General features: G+C 40.9%; 1 protein-coding gene across 15 annotated transcripts in view; it reads left to right on the top strand.

The window, feature by feature from the left end:
• Nucleotides 1-1,622: 1,622 nt before the first annotated feature.
• CEP70 (centrosomal protein 70) overlaps nt 1,623-25,518 on the top strand; it is a 101,711-nt gene continuing 77,815 nt past the window's right edge. For 6 of the 15 annotated variants that reach the window (XM_077990921.1, XM_015132030.3, XM_028843407.2 and 3 more), the window contains exons 1-2: nt 1,623-1,684; nt 3,993-4,095. Coding sequence is in view for 4 of the 15 variants with exons in the window: in XM_015132030.3 (XP_014987516.1) it covers nt 4,087-4,095 (9 nt within the window). In the remaining 11 variants the exon portion in view is untranslated. Of the gene's footprint in view, nt 2,174-3,992; nt 4,096-7,196; nt 7,220-12,678; nt 12,814-25,518 lie in introns of those variants that run through there. The other 9 variants (XM_077990916.1, XM_077990919.1, XM_015132028.3 and 6 more) reach the window with 5 other exon arrangements.

The raw sequence follows: 25,518 nt of genomic DNA, 5'->3' as shown, positions 1-25,518 counted from the left end.
ATAGCACCTCTTCCCCTCCATTCACCACATAAAAAATTCAGTTAGAAAATAGAGAGGAGTCAGCCTTCTTGTGCTTTGAAGATTGTGAAAGACACTGGGGATCATCCATCTAGCATCCATTTTCCTCTTCTCCTCTACAGGTCTCCACCTTGCAACTCATGTGACCCTAAGAGCACTGACACCATTGCCAATTCCAATTGTCATAGCTCCCTTTCACTTCTGGAACCCAGGCTTAAGCTATCTGTACATTTCCCAGGCAGTTACTGGTAAAGAGGAAGAGTGCGTACCTGTGTGACCTAATTGGCTCAAAAAACCAGAAGGAAAGGTTTTGGATGAAAAAGAAAGCATGTGGTCCTGATTTCTCCAAGTAGACATCTGGAAAATCACGTTAGTATGAATTTGAAGTCCACCCTTTTTTTTTTTTTTTTTTTTTTTTATACAACAGAGCAGAGACTAATAGCAACTGGGTCCTTGTTAACTTGCTGAGCCACTGAATTAAAGTCTCCCTTGCTTCTGGGCTTTCTGTTATGCGAGATAAGCAACTTCCTCATTTTTTAGGAAGACAATTTAACTCAGATTTCATATCACATGCATCCAAAATAATCATAACTGACCCAAAGATGTTTGGCCTCTACAGTTAGGGCAGCCATGCTCAGAAGAGTATGCAAGGGTACCCTATTGTCTTGGAAAAGGGAAGCACTGAGACTATTTGCGATTTGAGAACTGAAAATGCAAATCTGCTAACCATCGTGAGAGTGAATATCCAGGTATAGAAAGCACAGTGGGTGGGCGTAGGTTGTGGTAGGGACGTTTGTATGGGGCAAACACAGAGATTAAACTTAAGTGTAGTTCCAGCTGCCTGGAAGAAGGCTAAGAAGGGTCTGAAAGTATTGAGCTCCAAGAGCCCTTGGACCTCCTGATGAGAGACCGTTGGCTGATGCCCTCGATGGGACATCCCTGCTGGCTCCTGTGGGATCTGCATCTACGCACACCTACATCATTTGACTGATTTGAAAAGACAGGTTGTCAACAGCGACATCATGTGGCTATAAGATACAATCACAATGGTGGACATTTACAGCCTGAGGTAGGGCCTGAAGCTTCGTCGAGATGTGGAAAATGCTGAATGGGAAGAAATGTCATCAACAAACATTTATTGGGGTCCTCCAAATGTCAGCTGCTACAGTGGTCAGCCAGGTCTGGAACATTGAGAACATGCTGACCCGTACCCCAGCAAGAGCTCGTAGTCGCGGCGGGGTAGGGGGCGAGAGAGAGGGCAGTCTCTGGAGGCCAGGTAACCCAGGCTTCACTTTCACCTACGGCCACAAGTATGTCTGACATCTTCCAGGCAAATAAGGCTCCATGTAAGTGACAGGGTACCTAAGGAGAGCGATGGAAACGCCAGCTTGCCCACGACTAGCCGACGCCTGCGTTTGCGATAAGCCCCGCCCCCAGTAGCTGAGCCAACCGGAGGATGCGGGGCGGACCCAGCTTCCGGGTGAGGCTGGAGAGAATCGTTTGGGGGCGTTCGCAGGCTAAAGAGGGGCTGGCCCTCGACGCGCTCGGGCTCGATTGGCCGCCCTTCCCCGGCGGAGGTAACGGTCGCGGAGGCGGGGCCTGATGTAGTAATCCCAGCCTAGCCGGGGCCGGGCTGGCTGCTGGTGGGAGGCGGCGACTGAGGAAGGTGAGTGGCGCTCGGGGCTCTCAGAGGTGTAGTCGTGAGCCCCTTCTCGGAGCACCCCGGACTTGACCTCACCTGGGCCTAACAGTGGTCAGACTGACCCTTGTCAGGGAGGAGCCGCCTGGGATAGGGTCGCGCCAATTACAAATCCCTGCGTAAGGGTTTGGGGATGGGACAAACCTGCGTGCAGCCCCAGCTCCCCAGGCTTTGTGTTCTTTGGCTTCTCCTTTAATGTCTCAGCGCCTCGGATTCTTTATTTGTATACTAAAGCTGGTAATTCTCGCCTTACAAATTGGTTGTGTGGGTTAAATGAGGCAGTAAGAGTAAAGCTTAGAATCACAGCGGGCACAGATTCGATTTAAGCTGTAGGTAATTACTCCATCCCCCAAAATCGACCCGGACTGAAGCGCCCGTTTTGTGGCAAACAACCGCGAAGGTGGTTTGGGGAGTGAGGACTCGGAGCAGAAGGGGGCGGTTAGGCGAATAGCACAGGTGAGTATCTCTTTCTCTGGTTTATTAACCTCATTCCGGATTCAGGAGACCTCTGACTTTATACAGGGCCTAATAGGAGTTTTTCAAGGTGAAAAATGTCGGAAGGCTAAGACACCTGTAACAGAGAGACCTGAGTTTCCTTTTTTACTGCCACTGTTTTTCAACTGTTTTTCAATCAGTGTTTCAATCACTGTTAATATTAAACAGGCCGGGCGCAGTGGCTCACGCCTGTAATCTCAGCACTTTGGGAGGCCGAGGTGAGCGGATCACCTGAGGTCAGGAGTTCGAGACCACCCTGGCCAACATGGTGAAACCACCATGTCTCTACTAAAAATACAAAAATTAGCCGGGCGTGGTGGTGCGCGCCTGTAATCCAGCAACTCGGGAGGCTGAGGCAGGAGAATCGCTTGAACTCGGGAGGCGGAGGTTGCTGGGAGCTGAGATCGTGCCACTGCACTCCAGCCTGGAGAGCGAGGTTCCGTATCAAAAAAAAAAAAAAAAAAAAAAAAAAAATATATATATATATATATATATATATATATATATATATGTATGAATATTATATTAAACACTGTGCAGGCATTATCCATATTGGTTTCAAGCCTCTGCAATGAGTTTTGTACTTTAAATATTGCCAAGTAGACTCTGGCCTCCCCTAACCCTGCCTTTTGGGGAAGAGGTGGCTGACTTGGAGTTTTCCCTACAGCTTTTGCTTCAAAGCAAGGTTCTGCCGCTTCATGTCACCTCTCGCGAGACAGAATGATTTGGTTGAGATGACATTCCATTTTAACTCTTTCCTATTTGGGGTAGGTTCAACTCTTTCTTAGGAACATTAAACAGCAAGTTGCCATATTTTCAGAATAGAGCTTTTGCATTTAATAAGGAATAGAGACTTCGAAAGGGTTACATGTTCATTTATTGCAGTAATTTGAAGTATATGCTTTTGAAGACGCTTACAGATTTTGTTGTGATTCAGTTGAGAAGGAACAGTTACTGGCCATGGTTTATTGTCAGCTCCCCTCCCCGACCCCAAATGGTGAAAAGATAATTAAATTTTAAGGTATGGAGCATGTTACAAGGGACTTCAGACCTATAAAGGGCAATTTGGCTGAAACACTCGGGAAACCTAGAAAGTGTCAGAAGATACAATTATGTTTTTGCTTTTCTATGCCTGGCTTACTATGCCATGTACAAGACAACTCCTACCCTCTGACTCCTACCCCCACCATCTTATTTTAAGTGTATTATGACACTAATTAAAGCTGTAGCTTCTGTTTTGGCCCTAGAAGGCATTTGGTCTCTTCCTGTGACTTTAAAAGTTCCAGACCTTTGTCCTGGAAGTAGGGACAGCCTGTAGTGGGGAAAAGGCTGCTGCAAACTATTGGCCTGTTAATTTCATAGAATGGACCTCTGAAAAGGAGGGTTTGGTCACAGGTGCAAATGAGGAGTAGTTTTGTTCCTGTGTTTGCTTTTGTGATCAGTTGTAGTTTGTCTGAGGATGCTTCATTTTAGTATCCTTGCAAATGAGAATATCCTACCTGTGGAGCCGGAAGTCAGAATTGATGATAGATGATGATAGATTTGGATACCCAGCTAAATGTCTTAGCAAGGTAGGGAGAGGAAAGATAAGGGGAGAGAAGAGAAGGGAAGAGGTGTATGGTAGTGAGCTGGGAAGGGCATTAGCAGTTATTTCAGTTGTGCCTGGTTTATCTGTGATTACCAGTACCATGGATGCCTGCTCTGGGAGTAACACAAGACCATTCTTACTAGGAAGCTGAACATTTCAAGATTTTCTTCTTTTTATCTTTTTGAAACCTAGATGAAGATCCAGTTTCAGACATGAGACTCGTTGGGTGATCATTTCATTGAGATCAACCTGAATGACCAGGTGTAAAGTGCAAGAGTAGTATGCTATGACTGAGGTATGTCTAATGTAACGGATGACTCCAGATGTTGGGAGACCACGGAAAAGTATGTAATTTGTTGAGTACTATACTAGGTTCATTACATATATTTCCTTTGGACTTCCTGATAATCCTATCAGGTAGATATTTTACAACTTAGCAAAGAAGCTGAAGCTCAGAGAGGTTAAGTACCTACTTAAGATAACACAGAAAGCTGATCACCAACTCTAATCACTGTCTCCATCCTGCTGTGTGCCAGGCAATGCTTTATGTTCTTTCTGTATTAACTCTCCTAATCTTTAATTTGTGAGCTGAGTACTTTTATTATCCTCATTTTATGATGAGGAAATTGAAGCACACAGAGATTAGTACTGTACTCTCCTGACTGTGTGGCAGAATCCATGATTTGAACCCAGGCAGTCTGGCTACAGAGCTCTCCAGGTTGAATATCCCTTATCTGCAATGCTTGGAACTATGTTTTGGACTTTTGGATTAAAAAAAAAATTGGAATATTTGTATATACATGAGTTATCTTGTTTAGAGTTGGGTAACTCTAAACACAAAATTCATTTATTGTTTCATGTACGCCTTATACACATAGCCTGAAGCTAATTTTATATGTTTTTAATAGTTTTATGCATGAAACCAAGTTTTGACCGTGACCTGTTACATAAAGTCAGGTGTGAAATTTTCTACTTGTGGCGTCAAGTTGGTGCTCAAAAAGTTTTGGATTTTGGAGCATTTTGGATTTCAAATATTCATATTAGGAATGTTCAACCTGTACCAGCTTTCTTTTGATTAGCATTTCCTTTACTGTTTTTGTTATTTAACAACTTTTTATTGTAAAATGAAATTTTTATTATAAATCACATACCAAATGTATAGCTTAATAAATTATTACAAGACCATACCATTCAGCTATGCCAGATCCCCTCTGTTACCCTATCCCAGTCAAAACTCCTGTGTTCCCATTTAGTCGCCATTCTTCTGGGTTTTATAGTTTTGTAGTAATCACTTCTGTTTTTTGTGGTTTTTTTTTGAGATGGAGTCTCACTCTGTTGTCCAGGTTGGAGTGCAGTGGCGCAATCTCAGCTCTCTGCAACCTCTATCTTCTGGGTTCAAGTGATTCTCCTGCCTCAGCCTCCTAAGTAGCTGGGATTACAGGCACACACCACGAGGACCGGCTATTTTTTCGTATGTGTATTTTTAGTAGAAACGGGGTATCACCATGTTGGCCAAGCTGCACCGTGAGCCTGGCCTCCTAGTTTTTGATAGCTTCCTTGTTATACAATATATTGAACAATTCGTATCGCAGATATGAAATCAGCCATTTCTTTAAAATGCCCTGGTTTTTTTTAGAGGGAAATGATATTTCAGTTACAGTCTGAATGCTAAAGATCCTGAGTTAGTCACTGTTTCAGGTATTTCAGTAGACAGAGCTAGGATACCTATATATATCTATAGACATACATGTTAAAAGATACCTAATGTGTTCTGCTGCCAGTCTTCAGATTGAGACTACAGAGCTTTTACTTAACAACTTCTCTATCACAACTGTAACTCCTTTTTTCCATACTGAGAATCATGATTCTCAAGAATATAGGAGATAATAGAATATTCCATATTTATTCATTATTCTGTATTATACATATGACCGTATCAGAACTATATTTCTAAAATCACCATCAGTATGATTACTGAAAACATTAAACCTTTTTTTTTGCTTATGTTCTTCCCATTTTTTCTTCTCTAACAGTTGTGCTCTATCTGCATTGTCAGAGTATATAGCCATTTCATGTTCTGCTTTTTCCCTCTTAGCCTATTAGTTCTATTTATAATTTAATGTTTACCACCAGTGTTTATGCTGTCTCTGTAGGCATTTTGGCTACCTGACGCTAATACATTGTTTAGATTCCTCAGGAAGGAATATTGTCTGAGTTCTTATATATTGATAAAAGTTTGTTCTTTTTATACTTGAAAGTCAATTTTGCAGATATAAAGTCTTTGGCTCACACTTCTTTTCCTTGAATTTCTTAAATACATTACTCCTTTTTCTTCTGGAATAAAGTATTGGTATCAAAGTCAGATTATTATCTAATTTTTCTTCTTCTTGTAAGTCATGTGGGGTTTTTTTTTGTAGATGACCAAATTATTTATTTATTTTTTTTCTTTTTGAGATACAGTCTTACTCTATCACCCTGGCTGTAGTGCAGTAGTATGAACTTGGCTCACTGCAGCCTCCACCTCCTGGGTTCAAGCAGTCCTCCCACCTCAGCCTCCTGAGTAGCTAGGACTACAGATGTATGCTTCCACGCCCAGCTAATTTTTTTTTTTTTTTTTTTTTTTTTGAGAGACAGAGTTTTGCCATGTTGCCCAGGCTGGTCATGAACCCAGGCTCAAGTGATCCACCTGCCTCAGCCTCCCGAAGTGCTGGGATTACAGGCATGAGCCACTACGCCTAGCCAAATTTTTTCTTTTTCATTGAAGTCTGGTAATATTATTACAATGTATCACTGTGTCGGTTGTTTTCGGTCAGTATTCTCAGGTACTTGATATTTTCTTTACATTTGTAGTTTCGAATCTTTTTTTAAATTTCAGGAAAACTTTATTTTTAAGACAGCTTTATTGAGATATATTTAATATGCAACAAGCTGCACATATGTAGTATAAAATATAAGTTTTGACATACATATACACCTATGAAACCATCACCCCAATCAGGATTATCAATATATCCATCATCCCCCCAAACTCCCTTATTCTCGTTAGTAGTCTCGGTGTCTAGCCTCCAATTCTCTCAGCAACCACTGACCTGCTTTCTATCACCACAAGTTGGTTTTCATTTTCTAGAGTTTTATGTAAATGGAATGTTGTAGTATGTACTATTTTATGGCTGGCTTTCAGCATAATTATTTTGATGTTTATCCATATTGCACATATTCTTTTTTATTGCTGAGGGGTATTACATCCAATGGGTATACCACAGTTTGTCTGTTCACCTGCTGCTGGACATTTGAGTTGTTTCCAGTTTCTGGCTATTATAGATAAAGCTCTTATGAACATTTGTGTACAGTCTTTGCATGGACATAATGCTCTCATTTCTCTTGGGTGAATTCTAGGAATTGCATGGCTGGGTCTTATGGTAAGTGCTTAACCTTTTAAGAAATAGCCAAAGTGATTTACAAAGTGGTTGTACTAGTTTAAATTCCCATCAGCAGTATATGAGAGTTCTAGTTCCCTCACATCCTCGAAAACACTTGGTATAGTCATTCTTAGCCATTCTAATACGTGTAGTGGTGTCACATCGTGTGTTTTAATGTGCATTTCCCTCCTAACAATGTTTAGCATCTTTTTGTGTGCCTACTTGCCATCTGTATGTCTTCTTTTGTGAAATGTCTATTGAAATTTTTTGACCATTTTTAAGTTCCGTTGTTTACTTTTTGTTGATGTTAACTTCCTTACTGAGTTTTGAGAGTTCCTTATATATTCTGGATATGAACCTTTTCTGATTCCTGATTATTTTCTCTGAGTATGTGGTTTCTTTTTTCATTCTCTGAATGGTACCTTTTAAAGAGCAGACATTATTTTTATGAAGCCCCATTTGTTCTTGAATTGTATCATGCTTTTGGTGTCATATCATAGACATGTTTGCCTAACTCAAGGTCATACAGTTTTTCTGTGTTTTTCTAGACATGTTGTGATTTTAAGTTTTAGATTTATGTCATTCATTTTAATTTTTGGTATATGGTGTGAGATATGGCTGAAAGTCCTTTTTCTTTCTTTCTTTCTTTTTTTTTTTTTTTTTTGTATATGGCTATCCCATTGTTCTAGCATCATTTATTGAAAAAAAAAAAACCTGATTTTTTCTGCTAAATTACCTTCATATCTTTGGTGAAAATTAGTTGTCCATATATGTATGAGTCTGTTTCTGGACTCTATTTTGTTTCATTAATCTGTTTGTCTACCTTGATATCAATGCTACATTGTCTTGATTACTGTAGCTTTATAAACCTTGGAATGATGTAGTATTAGTCCTTCAACTTTGTTCTTCTTTTTCATTCATTCATTTATTAATTTAGAGATAGGGTCTTACTTTGTCACCCAGCCTAGTGTGCAGTGGCACAATCATAGCTTACTGATTAAACTCCTGGGTTCAAGTTGTCTTCCCACCTCAGCCACGTAAGTAGCTAGGACTACAGGTTCATGCCACGATGCCTGGCTAATCTTTATTTTTTTTGTAGAGATGGGGTCTTGCTGTATTTCCCAGTCTAGTCTTGAACTCCTGGACCTCAAACCATCCTCCTGCCTCAGCCTCCCAAAGTGCTGGGATTACAGGTGTGAACCACCATGGATAGCCTGTTCTTTTTCAAAGTTATTTTGGCTATTATAAGTCTTTTGCAGCTCTGTATGAATTTTAAAATCAGGAAAGTTTCCTGAATTATAGTTTTTTAAAATTGGTTCTGTTGTTTTAGTTTTCTTTTTCAATTACCACTATTATGTGTATGTTTGAGCTTCTTTGCCTATCTTTGTCATTTTCATATTTCTTCTTCATTTCTTTTTAATTTTTAAAATTGTTTTCCTTTTAATCTCTATTTCTCTTAAGGCATTGTCTGTAGTCTTTACTCATTCATTTTCCTTCTTTAATTTTCATTTCAGAAATAGTTTTTAAAAGTTACTAATTTCTAGATTCTGTCAACTCATTTCCAAGTTTTTCTTATTTCTAATTATGTTGTTCATGTATTACAGAGTTTTCCATGTATTTTAGTTTGTTTTAATATAAAGGTTATAGTTACTATCTTTTTTGTGAGCATGTCTTTCTAGTACATTTTTCTTGTCTGTAGAGGTATTAGTCTCTTTTTTAATATGAACTTTTACAATTTAAAAATTTTTTAATTTCATGGGTGCATAGATACGTATATTTATGGGTTACATGGGATATTTTGATACAGGCATATAATATATAATAATCATATCAGGGTAAATGAGGTATCCACCATCTTAAGCATTTATCCTTTGTGTTATAAACAATCCAATTACTGTCTTTTAGTTACTTAAACATGTGCAATTATATTATTATTGAATATAGTTAACCCGTTGTACTAGCAAATACTAGATCTTATTCTATTTTTTTGTACCCATTGACCATCCACTCTTCCTCTCAGCCCACCTGTTACTCTTCCCAGCCTTTGTAACCATTCTTCTAGTCTCTGTCTCCGTGAGTTCAATTGTTTGGATTTTTGGATCCCACAAATAAATGAGAACATGCGATGTTTGTCTTTCTGTGCCTGGCTTATTTCACTTAACATAATGACTTCCAGTTACATTCATGTTGTTGCAAATGACAGTATCTCATTCTTTTTTTATGGCTGAGTAGTACTCTATTATGTATATGTACCAGATTTTTTTTTTTTTTCTTTGAGATGGAGTCTCACTCTGTCACCCAGGCTGGAGTGCAGTGGCTGGATCTCAGCTCACTGCAAGCTCTGCCTCCCGGGTTTACGCCATTCTCCTGCCTCAGCCTCCCCAGTGGCTGGGACTACAGGCACCGGCCACCTCGCCTGGCTAGTTTTTTGTATTTTTTTAGTAGAGACGGGGTTTCACCATGTTAGCCAGGATGGTCTTGATCCCCTGACCTCGTGATCCGCCCGTCTTGGCCTCCCAAAGTGCTGGGATTACAGCCTTGAGCCACCGCGCCCAGCCAGATTTTCTTTATCCATTTGTCTGTCGAGGGACACTTAGGTTGCTTCCAAATCTTGGCTGTTGTGAATAATGTTGCAGTAAACATGAGAGTGCAGATATCTCTTTAATATGCTGATTTCCTACCAAAAATATAAAAAATTGGCCGGGTGTGGTGGCATGTGCCTGTAATCTCAGCTACTCAGGAGGCTGAGGCAAGAGAATCGCTTGAACCCAGGAGGCGGAGGTTGCATTGTGCCGAGATTGTGCCACTGCACTCCAGCCTGGGCGACAGAGTGAGACTCAAAAAAAAAAAAAAAAAAAAAAAGTTGTCTGAGATCCTTATACATCCTGGTTGTTAACACTCGTCAGAAGGGTAGTTTACAAATATTTTCTCCCATTCTGTGGGCCGTCTCTTCACTCTGTTGTTTCCTTTGCTGTGCAGAAGCTTTTTAACTCAATGTGATCCCACTTGTCTATTTTTGCTTTGGTTGCCTGTGCTTGTGGTCTATTACTCAAGAAATCTTTGCCCAATCCAATGTCCTGGAGAGTTTCCTCCATTTTTTTGTAGTACTTTCATAGTTTGAGGGCTTAGATTTAAGTCTTGATTCATTTTTATTTGATTTTTGTATATGGTGAGAGATAGGGGTCTAGTTCCATTCTTCTGCATATCGATACCCAGTTTCCCAGCACCATTCATTGAAGAGACTTTCCTTTCCCCAGTGTATGTTCTTGGCACCTTTGTCAGTAATGAGTTCACTGTCAGTATGTGGATTTGTTTCTGGGTTTTCTGTTCTGTTCCATTGGTCTATATGTCTGTTTTTGTGGCAGTAGTATGCTGTTTTGGTTAATGTAACTCTGTAATATAATTTGAAATCAGTTAATGTGATTCCTCCAGTTTTATTCTTTTTGCTCAGGATAGCTTTGGCTATTCTGGGTCTTTTGTGGTTCCATATAAATTTTAGGATTATTTTGTCTATTTCTGTGAAGAATGTTATTGGTATTTTGCTAGGCATTTGCATTGAATCAGTAGATTGCTTTGAGTAGTATAGATATTTTAACAATATTGATTGTTTCAATCTATGAACATGGAATATCTTTTCATTTTTTGTGGCCTCTTCAACTTCTGTCATCAGTATTTTATAATTTTCATTGTAGAGATGTTTTACTTCATTGGTTCAATTAATTCCTAGGTGTTTAATTTTCTTTGTGACTATTGTAAATGGGATTACTGTTTTGATTTCTTTTTCAGATTGTCATTGTTATTTTATAGAAATGCTACTGATTTTTGTAAGCTGATTTTGTATCTTGCAGCTTTCCTGAATTTATCAGTTCAAATAGCTTTTTGGTGGAGTCTTCAGGTTTTTCCAAATATAAGATCATACCGCCTGCAGACAAGGGTAATTTGACTTATTTCAAATTTTGATGCCCTTTTTTTCCTTTCTCTTGTCTAACTGCTAGCTAGAGCAATTCCAGTCCTTTTTCATCTCTAGCTAGAGCAATTCCAGTCCTAGCTAGAGCAATTCCAGTCCTAGCTAGAGCAATTCCAGTCCTTTTTCATCTCTGATTTTGTTTGAATCTTTTTTCCTTCATTAGTCTGGCTAAAGGTTTGTCAATTTTTTATCCTTATTCTGTTCCAGATCTTAGAGGAAAGGCTTTCAGTTTTTCCCGATTCAGTATGATACTGCCTGTGGGTCTGTCATATATGGCTTTTATTATGTGGAGGTATGTTCCTTTTATACTCAGTTTTCTTAAGTTTTTTTTTTTTTTTAAATCATGAAGGGATGTTGAATTTTATCGAGTGCTTTTTCAGCATCAATTGAAATGATCATATGGTTTTTGTCTTTCATTCTGTTGATATGATGTATTACATTGATTGATTTGCATATGTTGAATCATCCTTGCAATCCCTGGGATAAATCCCACTTAGTCATGGTGAATGATCTTTTTAATGTGTTGTTGAATTTGGTTTGCTAGTATTTTGTTGAGGATTTTTGCATCAATATTAATCAGGGATATTGGCCTGTAGGTTTTTTTTTCCTCTCTCTTTTTTTGATATGTCTTTGTCTGGTTTTGGTATCAGGGTAATACTGGCCTCAGAGAATGAGTTTGGATGTATTCCCTCCTCTTCCATTCTTCAGAATGGTTTGAGTAGGGTTGGTATTAGTTCTTTAAATGTTTGGTAGAATTCAGCAGTGAAGCCATCGAGTCCCAGGCTTTTCTTTGCTGGAGGACTTTTTATTATAGCTTCAGTGTTGTTATTGTTAGTGATCTGTTCAGGTTTTGGATTCTTTGTGGTTCAATCTTAATAGGTTGTATGTGTCTAGGAATTTATCCATTTCTTCTAGATTTTCTAGTTTATTGGCATATAGTTGCTCCTAGTAGGCTCTAATGATCCTTTGTATTTCTGCAATATTGATTGTAATGTCTCCTTTGTCATCTCTGATTTTATTTGAGTCTTTTCTCTTTTTTCATCATTAGTCTGGCTAAGAGTTTGTCAGTTTTCTACATCTTTTCAAAAAACCAACTTTTTGTTTCATTGTCCTTATGTCTCGTTTTATTTGTTTCAATTTCATTTATTTTTCCTGTAACCTTTATTATTTTTTCTACTTTCAGTTTGGTTTGCTCTTGCTTTTCTAGTTCTTTAACATGCATCATTAGGTTGTTTATTTGAAGTTTTTCTTTTTCATATAGGCACTTACAGCTATAAATTTCTCTCAGTACTGTTTTCACTGTATCCCATAGGTTTTGGTATGTTCTGTTTCCATTCTCATTTGTTTTAAGAAATTTTTCAGTTTCCTTCTTAATCTCTTCATTGACCCACTGATGATTCAGGAGCCTATTGATTAATTTCCATATGTTTGAATAGTTTCCCAAATTCCTCTTGTTACTGATTTCTAGTTTTATTCCATTGTGGTCAGAGAAGATACTTTATGTTATTCCAGTTTGTTTTTAATGTTTTAACACTTGTTTTGTGGCCTAACCTATGGTCCATACTTGAGACTGATCCATGTACTGAGGAGAAGAATGTGTATTCTTCAGCCATTGGATGAAACATCTGTAAGTATCTATTAGGTCCATTTGTTCTATAGTGCAGATTAAGTCAGATGATTCTTTTTTGATTTTATGTCTGGATGATCTGTCTGATGAAACTGTGGTGTTGAAGTCTTCAACTATTATTGTGTTGGGAATTATCTCTCTCGAGCCCTGGTAATATTTGCTTTATATATCTGGGTACTCCAGTGTTGGGTGTATAATATTTACAGTTGTTACATACTCTTGCTGAATTGACCGTTCATCATTATATAATGACCTTGTTTGTCTCTTCTTACAGTTTTTGTCTTAAAATTGCTTTTGTCTGATGTAAGAATAGCTACTCCTGCTATACTGGATTCCATTGGCATGTAATATCCTTTTCCATTTCTTAATTTTCAGTCTATATGTGTCTTTATAGGTGAAGTATATTTCAGTTTGGCCACTCTAGTGTTTTGATTGTAGAGTTTAGTCCATTTACGTTCAATGTTATTGACAAATAGGGACTTACTACTGTCATTTTGTTGTTTTCTGGTTGTTTTGTGGTCTTTTTCCTTCTTTCCTGCCTTCCTTTAGTGAAGGTGATTTTTCTCAGATGGTATGTTTTAATTTCTTGCTTCTTATTTTTTGTGTATCCATTGTATGTTTTTGGATGTAAGGTCACCATGAGGCTTGAAAATAGTATCTTATAATCCATTATTTTACCTATTTATTTATTTTTATTTTATTTTTTTTGAGATGGAGTCTAGTTCTGTCACCCAAGCTGGAATGCAGTGGCATGATTATGGCTCACTGAAACCTCCGTCTTCTGGGTTCAAGTGATTCTCCTGCCCCAGCCTCCCAAGTAGCTGGTACTACAGGCACGCGCCACCATGCCCAGAGAATTTTTGTATTTTTAGTAAAGTCGAGGTTTCACTATGTTGGCCAGGCTGGTCTTGAACTTGACCTTGTGATCTGCCCACCTCAGCCTCCCAAAGTGCTGGGATTAAAGGCCACCGTGCCCAGCTCATTATTTTATTTTTTATTTTTTTGAGATGGAGTCTCGCTCTGTCATCCAGACTGGAGTGCAGTGGCACTATCTTGGCCACAAAACAAGATATCTTGGCTATTGCTCCACCTCCTGGGTTCAAGCGATTCTCCTGCCTCAGCCTCCCGAGTAGCTGTGACTATGGGCATGTGTCACCATGCCTGGCTAATTTTTGTATTTTTCGTGGAGATGGGGTTTCACCATGTTGGCCAGGATGGTCTGGAACTCCTGACCTCAGGTGATCCACCCATCTCGGCCTCCGAAAGTGCTGGGATTATAGGCGTGAGCCACCGCACCTGGCCTATTCCATTATTTTAAACAACACTGATTGCATAAACAAACTAACAAACAGGCAAAAGGAAAACTAATAAAAACTCTACACTTTAACTTCGTCTCCCTGCATTTTAACTTAGTCGTTTCTCTTTGTGTCTTATTGTACTGTGTCTTGAAAAGTTGTTGTAGTTATTTTTATTGTTTTATATTTTTATCTTTCTACTCAAGATCTGAGTAGTTTACACACAATTACAATATTATAATATTCCGTTTTTCTTTTTTTTTTTTTTTTTCTTTTTTAAGATGAAGTCTCGCTCTGTCACTTAGGCTGTAGTGCAGTGGCACGATCTCGGCTCACTGCAACTTCCGCCTCCCGGGTTCAATCTATTCTCTGCCTCAGCCTCCCGAGTAGCTGGGATTACAGGCACCCACCACCAAGCCTGGCTAATTTTTTTGTATTTTTAGTAGAGACAGGGTTTCACCACATCGGCCAGGCTGGTCTTGAACTCCTGACCTCATGATCCACCCACCTCGGCGTCCCAAAGTGCTGAGATTACAGGCGTGAGCCACCGTGCCTGGCCTCTGTTATATTTTATTACCAGTGAGTTTTGTACCTTCAAATAATTTCTGCTCATTAACGTCCTTTTCTTTCAGATTGAAAAAATTCCCTTTAGCGTTTCTTGTAGGACAGGTCTGGTGTTGATGAAATTCCTCAACTTTTGTTTGTCTGGTAACAAACTTATTGCTTCTAGGGTAAAATTTTTTTTTGCGTCAGCATTTTAAATATGTTATGCCACTCGTGGCCTATACAGTTTACATTGAGATGTCTTCTGCCAGATGTATTGGAGCTCCATTGTATATTATTTGTTTCTTTTCTCTTGCTGCTTATAGAATTCTTTTTTTTCCTTGACCTTGGGAGTTTATTAAATGCCTTGAGGTAGTCTCCTTGGGTTAAATCGGCTTGATTTTCTGCAACCGTTTTGTACTTGAATACTGATATCTTTCTCTGGGTTTAGGAAGTTCTCTGTTATCCCTTTGAATAAACTTTCCTTCTTTTCTTTTTCTTTTTTTTTTTTTTTGAGACAGAGTTTCACTCTTGTCACCCTGACTGGAGTGCAATGGCGCGATCTCGGGTCACTGCAAACTTTACCTCCTGGGTTCAGGCAATTCTCGTGCCTCAGTCTCCCGCATACCTGGGATTACAGGCGTACGCCACCACACCTGGCTAATTTTGTATTTTTAGTAGAAACAGGGTTTCACCACGTTGGCCAGGCTGGTCTCGAACTCCTGACTGCAGGTGATCCACCCGCCTTCGCCTCCCAAAGTGCTGGGATTACACGCGTGAGCTACTGCGCCCAGGCTGAATAAACTTTCTACCCCTCTCTCTCTCTACTTCCTCTTTAAGGCCAATAACTCTTAGATTTGCCCTTTTGAAGAGATTGTCTAGATCTTATAGGCATAATTCATTCTTCCTTCTTTTCTTTTCTTTTTTTTTTTTTTTGAGATGGAGTCTCGCTCTGTCGCCCAGGCTGGAGTGCAGTGGCGGGATCTCGGCTCAATGACCTCCACCCCCCGGGTTCAAGTGATTCTGCCTCAGCCTCCTGAGTAGCTGGGATTACTGGCACATGCCACCACGCCCAGCTAATTTTTGTATTTTTAGTAGAGATGGGGTTTCACCATATTGGTCAGCCTGATCTCGAACTCCTGACTTTAGGTGATCCACCCTCCTCGGCCTCCCAAAGTGTTGGGATTATAGGCATGAACCACCGTGCCTGGCCTCTTTTTTATTCTTTGTTTCTCTTGTCTCCTCTGACCATGTATTTTCAAATGGCCTGTGTTCAGGCTCACTGATTCTTCTGCTTGATCAATTATGCTATGAAGACGCTCTGATGTATTCTTCATTATGTCAGTTGCATTTTTCACACTCAGAATTTCTGCTTGAGTTTAAAAAATTATTTCAGTTTCTTTGTTAACTTTGTCTAATAGGATCCTGAATTCCTTCTCTGTGTCATCTTGAATTTCTTTTTTTTTTTTTTTTTTTTTTTTTGAGACGGAGTCTCGCTCTGTCGCCCAGGCTGGAGTGCAGTGGCGCGATCTCGGCTCACTGCAAGCTCCGCCTCCCGGGTTCACGCCATTCTCCTGCCTCAGCCTCCCGAGTAGCTGGGACTACAGGCGCCCACAACCGCGCCCGGCTAATTTTTTGTATTTTTAGTAGAGATGGGGTTTCACCGTGGTCTCGATCTCCTGACCTTGTGATCCGCCCGCCTCGGCCTCCCAAAGTGCTGGGATTACAGGCGTGAGCCACCGCACCCGGCTTGAATTTCTTTGAGTTTCTTCAAAACAGCTATTTTGAATTCTGTCTGAAAGGTCACATATCTCTGTCTGTCTAGGATTGGTCCCTGGTATCTTATTTAGTTTGTTTGGTGAGGTCATGTTCTCCTGGATGGTCTTGATACTTGTGGATGTTTGTTGGTGTCTGGGCATTGAAGAATTAGGTATGTATTGTAGTCTTTGTAGTCTGTGCTTGTTTTTACCCATCCTTCTTGGGAAGACTTTCCAGAGACTTGAGTGCTGTCATCTGAGTTTTTGGTCACTGCAGCTATATCTGAGTTAGGGGATACCCCAAGCTCAGTAATGCTGTTGTTCTTGCAGACTTATAAAGTTACCACCTTGCTGGTCTTGGACGAGATCTGGAAGAATTCTGTGGATTACCAGGCAGAGACTCTTGTCTTCCCTTGCTTTCTCTGAAACAAATGGAGTCTGTCTGTGCTGAGCTGCCTAGAACTGGGGGAGGGGGGTGACACAGGCATCCCTGTGGGCAGCCCCACTGGGACTGTACTCGGTCTGACCAGGGCCTGGAATCAGAATTCTTAGAAGCCTACCTGGTGCTCTGTTTTAGTGAGGCTGTGCTGGCACCACAACCATGAGAAAAGGTTCTTCCCATTTTTCCCTCCCCTTTCCCGAGGCAGAGAAGTCTCCACTTGTCTGCTGCCACCACAGACCCATGGGGAGTATGCCAGGATACTGCCTGTGTTCACTTAAGGCCCGAGGCTCTTTAGTCAGCTGGTGAATGCTACCAGACCTGGGACTCATCTTTCAGGGCAGTGGCTTCCCCTCTGGTCCAGAGTGGGGTCCAGAGAAGCTAAGAGCCAAAACCTGGAATTGAGAACCGCGAGAGCTTTCTTAGTGCTCTTCTCCACTTTGGCCAAGCTGGTATTTAAGCTCAGGAAAGTCTTCTTTACTCTTCCATCTACTTTTCTTAAGCAGAAGGGGTCTGTCCTCATAGCCACCACAGCTGTGAATGTGCTGGATCACACCTGAAGCCAGCATGTCTGAGTCTCACTCAGTACCCATGGCATATACCACCTGGTTCCTGCTGCTGATTATTCAGGGCCCAAGGGCTCTTTAATCAGCAGATGATGAATCCTGCCAGGAGTGGGTCCTTCTCTTCAAGGCAGTGGGCTCCTTTCTGGCCAAGGATGTGTCTAGAAATGTTGTTTCGGAGCTAGGGTCTGGAATGGGGGCCTCATAACTCTGCCCAGTGCCCTGTTCTACTGTGGCCCAGGTTGCAAGACAAAGTTCTCTTTCCTCTTCCCTCTTGTCTCAAGCGGAAGGAAAGGTTTACTTTTGGAACTGCAAGCTGCACTGCCTGGGGTTGGGGGAGGGGTGATGCAAGCGCTCCTTTAGTTGCCCTGGCTGTTGTCTCACTGGGTCACATGCCCCTCAAGAGCACTAGCTCTGAGCCCAGCATAGCACTAGGACTTTCCTTGGAGTTGCAGTTCTTGTGGCCTAGATAGCATTTCGAGTTTATTTAGGACCCCAGAGCCCTTTAACTCAGGTTGGCGAGGCTTGCTGAAACTCAAGTTCTGACTACTGGGGTGGGTGATTCCCCTCTGGCTAGGACTGGTCTAAATGATCCCTCCAGTGGATGCCAGTTGACTTCTTCCTGGTGGTGTTGGTACTGCCTTTCAAAATGCAAAGTTCCACAGTCATTGCACTTTACTTTCCCTGAGTGCACAGATTCTCTGTCTGTGCCACATGGCTGGCCGTTACTGGGGGATTGGGGGAGAATGGTATTGGCAATTTATAAATGTGTTTCTTACCCTCTTTGGTGCCTCTTTCAGCCATATGAAGTTAAAACCAGTTACTGTGATTGCTCACCTGATTTTTGGTTCTTATGAAGGTGGTTTTTGGAAAGATAGTTCTTAAATTTGGTGTTCCTATTGGAGGACAATTGGTGGAGGCTTCTTTTTGGTCATCTTGCTCTGCCTTCAATATTAACTTTTGATGGGGTTAGACCTCAGTGCTTTTCTTTGCTCACTTTTATGTAAAATTAGTTTTTCTGAACTTTTATAATGGTTGAGAGTTCAGGAAAGCTTTTTTAACATCTTAGACTTCTATTATTTTTGTGTAGTGTTTGAAAATATGACAGTTTGTTTTCTGAGACTTCCTGCTTCTATTATCTTCCCTATTTTGGTGTGAATCTTCCCTTCTCTCATCCCTATGTTGCTCAATTTTGATTCTCTTCCCAGAAGTTTCTTCTCATCACGGGTTCTGTCATGGAACTGTAACATGTCCATTTTGAGTTTTCACAGGGTTCCAGCATCTTCTGTTTTTCTTCTAGGAAAGGGTAAAACCCCTTCTGGTTTCACCTCCTGTTTCATGTTAGTGCCATAGTGAATATTAGTGATACCAATGAATTCGGGAGTTCTCTCATTCTCATAACCATCAGATACTGCCTGTAGCTGTTTTTGATTCCTGCACAGATGCTGGTACCATGCAGCTTTTATGGCTGTTAGTGGTTTGCCCTCCTCCACTTATATTTTAGTGTTTGTGAGAATAACTTTTCACCAGCTTTTGATATAAATACAGTTAGCTCTCTATATCTGCCAGTTTTGTATCCACAGATTCAACCGACTGCAGATTGGAACCTGCAGATAAGGAAGGCCAACACCATTTAATAGAAGGAACTTGAGCATCCATAGATTTTGGTACTTGCAGGTGGTTCTGAAACCAATCCCCAATGTATAGGGAAGACCTGCTGTATTGCTTTTGGGTTTTTAACTTTGCTCTCTAGTTGCTTCTGTTTTAATGTGGGATGCAGAGATGAAAAAACTATGCTGTGGCCATGCCATCGTCCCAGAATTGTTTCTTTATTCTCTTTTAACTGCTTTAATGTTTTTATTTTAAATGGCTTTTTAGTATTTTAGATCTCTTTTTTCCCTTCAAGAGCATATAGCTTGATTTTTAAAAATCTAGTTTGACAGTCTTTCTCTTAACTGGAGCCATTCATGATTAATGTAATTACTGATGTGGATTTAAATCTACCATATTGTCAAGTACCATGTGCTTTTCTCTCTGTTTTATCTCTTCTCTGCTTATGTTTCTCTTCTTTTGGGTTTATTTTTATTTTTATTTATTTTTTATTTTTTCCGAGGCAGAGTCTCTCTCTGTCGCCCAGGCTGGAGTGCAGTGGCACGATCTTGTCTCACTGCAGCTTCCATCTCCCAGGTTCAAGTGATTCTCCCGTCTCAGCCTCTCAAGTAGCTGGGATTACAGGCGTGAGCCGCCACACCCGGCTAATTTTTTCTATTTTTAGTAAAGATGGGGTTTCACCATGTTGGCCAGGCTAGTCTCGATCTCCTGACCTCATGATCTGCCCGCCTTGGCCTCCCAAAGTGCTGGGATTACAGGTGCGAGCCACTGCACCCGGCCCTTGGGTTTATTTATGCATGTATTTATTATACTTTAAGTTCTAGGGTACATGTGCACAGCGTGCAGGTTTGTTACATATGTATACATGTGCCATGTTGGTGTGCTGCACTCATTAACTTGTCATTTACATTAGGTATTTCTCCTAATGCTATCCCTCCCCCATCCCCCCACCCCATGACAGGCCCCGGTGTGTGATGTTCCCCTTCCTGTGTCCAAGTGTTCTCATTGTTCAGTTCCCACCTATGAGTGAGAACATGTGGTGTTTGGTTTTCTATCCTTGCGATAGTTTGCTCAGAATGATGGTTTCCAGCTGCATCCATGTCCCTACAAAGGACATGAAGTATTCTTTTTTATGGCTGAATAGTATTCCATGATGTATATGTGCCACATTTTCTTAATCCAGTCTATCATTGATGGACATTTGGGTTGATTCCAAGACTTTGCTATTGTGAATAGTGCTGCAATAAACATACCTGTGCATGTGTCTTTATAGTAGCATGATTTATAATCCTTTGGGTATATCCCCAGTAATGGGATGGCTGGGTCAAATGGTATTTCTAGTTCTAGATCCTTGAGGAACCGCCACACCGTCTTCCACAATGGTTGAACTAGTTTACAGTCCTACCAACAGTGTAAAAGCTTTCTATTTCTCCACATCCTCTCCAGCACCTGTTGTTTCCTGACTTTTTAATGACCGCCATTCTAACTGGTATGAGATGGTATCTCATTGTGATTTTGATTTGCATTTCTCTGGTGACCAGTGATAATGAGCATTTTTTCATGTGTCTGTTGGCTGCATAAATGTCTTCTTTTGAAAAGTGTCTGTTCATATCCTTCACCCATTTTTTGATGGGATTGTTTGATTTTTTCTTGTAAATTTGTTTAAGTTCTTTGTAGATTCTGGATATTAGCCCTTTGTCAGATGGTTAGATTGCAAAAATTTTCTCCCATTCTATAGGTTGCCTGTTCACTCTGATGGTAGTGTGTTCAGAATTGGTGGGTTCTTGGTCTCACTGACTTCAAGAATGAAGCCGTGGACCCTCGCGGTGAGTGTTAACGGTTCTTAAAGATGGTGTGTCTGGAGTTTGTTCCTTCAGATGTTCAGATGTGTCTGGAGTTTTTTCCTTCTGGTGGGTTCGTGGTCTCACTGATTTCAGGCGTGAAGCTGCAGAACTTCGTGGTGAGTGTTACAGCTCATAAAGCCAGTGCGTCTGGAGTTGTTTGTCCTTCCCAGTGGGTTCGTGGTCTCGCTGGCTTCAGGAGTGAAGCTGCAGACCTTTGCAGTGAGTGTTACAGCTTATAAAGGTGGCGTGGACCCAAAGACTGAGCAGCAGTAAGATTCATTGTAAAGAGCAAAAGAACAAAACTTCCACAGCATGGAAGGGGACCTGAGCAGGTTGCCGCTGCTGGCTTGTGCAGCCTGCTTTTATTCTCTTATTTGACCCCACTCACATCCTGCTGATTGGTCCATTTTACAGATATTTGATTGGCCCATTTTACAGAGAGTTGATTGGTCTGTTTTGACAGGGTGATGATTGGTGCGTTTACAAACCTTGAGCTAGATACAGAGTGCTGATTGGTGCATTTACAATCCTTTAACTAGACACAAAGTGCTGATTGGTGTGTTTACAATCCTTTAGCTAGACATAAAAGTTATCCAAGTCCCCACCAGATGAGCTAGATACAGAGTGCTCATTGGTGCAGCCACAAACCCCAGGCTAGAGGCAGAGTGCTGATTATTGCATTTACAATCCTGTAGCTAGACATAAAAGTTCTGGAAGTACCCGCGCTGCTGCGCCTCAGGAGCTCAGCTGGCTTCACTTAGTGCTGGCACTCCTCAGCCCTTGGGCGGTGGATGGGACCAGGCGCCACAGAGCAGGGGGCGGTGCCCGTCGCGGGAACCCATGGGGGAGGGGGCTTGGGCATGGCAGGCTGCAGGTCCCGAGCCCTGCCCCCTGGGGAGGTGGCTGAGGCCTGGCGAGAATTCGAGTGTGGCATGGGTGGGCCAGCAGTGCTGGGGGACCTGGTGCACCCTCCACAGCTGCTGGCCTGGGTGGTAAGCCCCTTATTGCCTGGGGCCAGCGGCGCCAGCCAGCCGCTCTGAGCAAGGGCCCACAGAGCCTGCACCCACCCGGAACTCGCGCGGGCCTGTGAGCGCTGCGCACATTCCTGTTTCCCTCCCGTGCCTCTCCCTCCACACCTCCCTGCAAACAGGGAGCCGGATCTGGCCTCAGCCAGCCTAGAGAGGGGCTCCCACAGTTCAGTGGTGGGATGAAGGTCTCCTCAAGCACTGCCAGAGTGGATGCTGAGGCCGAGGAAGCGCCCAGAGTGAGGGCTGCTAGCACGTTGTCCACTCTCAGTAGTTTCTTTTGCTGTGTAGAAGCTCTTTAGTTTAATTAAATCCCATTTGTCTATTTTGGTTTTTGTTGCCATTGCTTTTGGTGTTTTAGTCATGAAGTCCTTGCCCATGCCTATGTTCTGAATGGTATTGCCTAGGTTTTCTTGTAGGGTTTTTATGATTTTAGGTCTAACATTTAAATCTTTAATCCGTTTTGAATTAATTATTGTACAAGGTGTAAGGAAGGGATCCCAGTTTCAGCTTTTTACATATGGCTAGCCAGTTTTCCCAGCAGCATTTGTAAATAGGAAATCCTTTCCCTATTTTTTGTTTTTGTCAGGTTTGTCGAAGATCAGATGGTTGTAGATGTGTGGTGTTATTTCTGAGGCCTCTGTTCTGTTCCATTGGTCTATATTTCTGTTTTGGTACCAGTACCATGCTGGTTTGGTTACTGTAGCGTTGTAGTATAGTTTGAAGTCAGGTAGCGTGATGCCTCTAGCTTTGTTCTTTTTGCTTAGGATTGTCTTGGCTATGAGGGCTCTTTTTTGGTTCCATATGAACTTTAAAGTATTTTTTCCAATTCTGTGAAGAAAGTCATTGGTAGCATGATGGGGATGGCATTAAATCTATAAATTACCTTGGGCGGTATGGCCATTTTCATGATATTGATTCTTCCTATCCATGAGCATAGAATGTTCTTCCATTTGTTTGTGTCCTCTTTTGTTTCATTAAGCAGTGGTTTGTAGTTCTCCTTGAAGAGGTCCTTCACATCCCTTGTAAGCTGGATTCTTAGGTATTTTATTCTCTTTGTAGCAATTGTGAATGGGAGTTCACTCATGATTTGGCTTTCTGTTTGTCTGTTACTGGTGTACAGGAATGCTTGTGATTTTTCTCTTTGATTTTGTATCCTGAGACTTTGCTGAAGGTGCTTATCAGCTCGAGGACATTTTGGGCTGAGACAGTGGGGTTTGCTAAATATACAATCAATGTCATCTGCAAACAGAGACAATTTGACTTCCTCTTTTCCTAATTGAATGCCCTTTTTTTTCTTTTTCTTGCCCGATTGCCCTGGGCAGAACTTCCAACACTATGTTGAATAGGAGTGGTGAGAGAGGGCATCCCTGTCTTGTGCCAGTTTTCAAAGGGAATGCTTCCAGTTTTTGCCCATTCAGTATGATATTGGCTATGGGTTTGTCATAAATAGCTCTTATTATTTTGAGATACAGCCCATCAATACCTAGTTTATTGAGAGTTTTTAGCATGAAGCGCTGTTGAATTTTGTCAAAGGCCTTTTCTGCATCTATTGAGATAATCATGTGGTTTTTGCCTTTGGTTCTGTTTACGTGATGGATTACGTTTATTGATTTGCATGCGTTGAACCAGCCTTGCATCCCAGGGATGAAGCCAACTTGATCTTGGTGGATAAGCTTTTTGATGTGCTGCTGGATTCGGTTTGCCAGTATTTTATTTAGGATTTTCACATCGATGTTCGTCAGGGATATTGGCCTGAAATTTTCTTTTTTTGTTGTATCTCTGCCAGGCTTTGGTATCAGGATGATGCTGGCCTCATAAAATGAGTTAGGGAGGATTCTCTCTTCTTCTATTGATTGGAATAGTTTCAGAAGGAATGGTACCAGCTCCTCTTTATACCTCTGGTAGAATTCGGCTGTAAATCCATCTGGTCCTGGACTTTTTTTGGTTGGTAGGCTGTTAATTATTGAGCCTGTTATTGATCTATTCAGGGATTCCAACTTCTTCCTGGTTTAGACTTGGGAGAGTATACATGTCCACGAATTTATCCATTTCTTCTAGATTTTCTAGTTTATTTGCATAGAGGTGTTTATAGTATTCTCTGATGGTAGTTTGTATTTCTGTGGGGTCAGTGGTGATATCCCCTGTATCATTTTTTATTGCATCTATTTGATTCTTCTCTCTTTTCTTCTTTATTAGTTTTGCTAGCAGTCTATTTTGTTGATCTTTTCAAAAAACTAGCTCCTGGATTCATTGATTTTTTTTTTTTTTTGAAGGGTTTTTTTGTGTCTCTATCTCCTTCAGTTCTGCTGTGATCTTAGTTATTTCTTGTCTTCTGCTAGCTTTTGAATTTGTTTGCTCTTGCTTCTCTAGTTCTTTTAATTGTGATGTTAGGGTGTCTATTTTAGATCTTTCCTGCTTTCTCTAGTGGGCATTTGGTGCTGTAAATTTCCCTGTACACATTACTTTAAATGTGTCCCAGATATTCTGGTACATTGCGTCTTTGTTCTTATTGTTTTCAAAGAACATCTTTATTTCTGTCTTCATTTTGTTATTTACCCAGTAGTCATTCAGGAGCAGATTGTTCAGTTTCCATGTAGTTGTGCAGTTTTGAGTGAGTTTCTTAATCCTGAGTTCTAATTTGATTGCACTGTGGTCTGAGAGACAGTTTGTTGTGATTTCTGTTCTTTTACATTTGCTGAGGAGTGCTTTACTTCCAACTATGTGGTCAATTTTTGAATAAGTGTGATGTGGTGCTGAGAAGAATGTATATTCTGTTGATTTGGGGTGGAGAGTTCTGTAGATGTCTATTAGGTCTGCTTGGTGCAGAGCTGAGTTCAAGTCCTGGATATCCTTGTTAACTTTCTGTCTCGTTGATCTGTCTAATATTGACATTGGGATGTTAAAGTCTCCCATTATTATTGTGTGGGAGTCTAAGTCTCTTTGTAGGTCTCTAAGGACTTGCTTTATGAATCTGGGTGCTCCTGTATTGGGTGCATATATATTTAGGATAGCTAGCTCTTGTTGTTGAATTGATCCCTTTACCATTATGTAATAGCCTTCTTTGTCTCTTTTGATCTTTGTTGGTTTAAAGTCTGTTTTATGAGAGACTAGGATTGCAACCCCTGCTTTTTTTTTTTTTTTTTTTTGCTTTCCATTTGCTTGGTAGATCTTCCTTCATCCCTTTATTTTGAGCCTGTGTGTGTCTCTGCACGTGAGATGGGTCTCCTGAATACAGAACACTGATGAGTCTTGACTCTTTATCCAGTTTGCCAGTCTGTCTTTTAATTGACACATTTATCCCATTTATATTTAAGGTTAATATTGTTATGTGTGAATTTGATCCTGTCATTTTGATGATAGCTGGTTATTTTGCCTGTTAGTTGATGCAGTTTCTTCCTAGCATTATTGATCTTTACAATTTGGCATGTTTTTGCAGTGGCTGGTACTGGTTGTTCCTTTCCATGTTTAGTGCTTCCTTCAGGAGCTGTTGTAAGGCAGGCCTGGTGGTGACAAAATCTCTCAGCATTTGCTTGTCTGTAAAGGATTTTATTTCTCCTTCACGTATGAAGCTTAGTTTGGCTGATATGAAATTCTGGATTGAAAATTCTTTTCTTTAAGAATGTTG

This window comes from Macaca mulatta, chromosome 2, assembly GCF_049350105.2.
Source record: "Macaca mulatta isolate MMU2019108-1 chromosome 2, T2T-MMU8v2.0, whole genome shotgun sequence".
NCBI classification, from domain to species: domain Eukaryota; kingdom Metazoa; phylum Chordata; class Mammalia; order Primates; family Cercopithecidae; genus Macaca; species Macaca mulatta.
The sequence above is the reverse complement of the archived record's forward strand: the minus strand, read 5'-3'. Positions and strand labels throughout refer to the sequence as shown.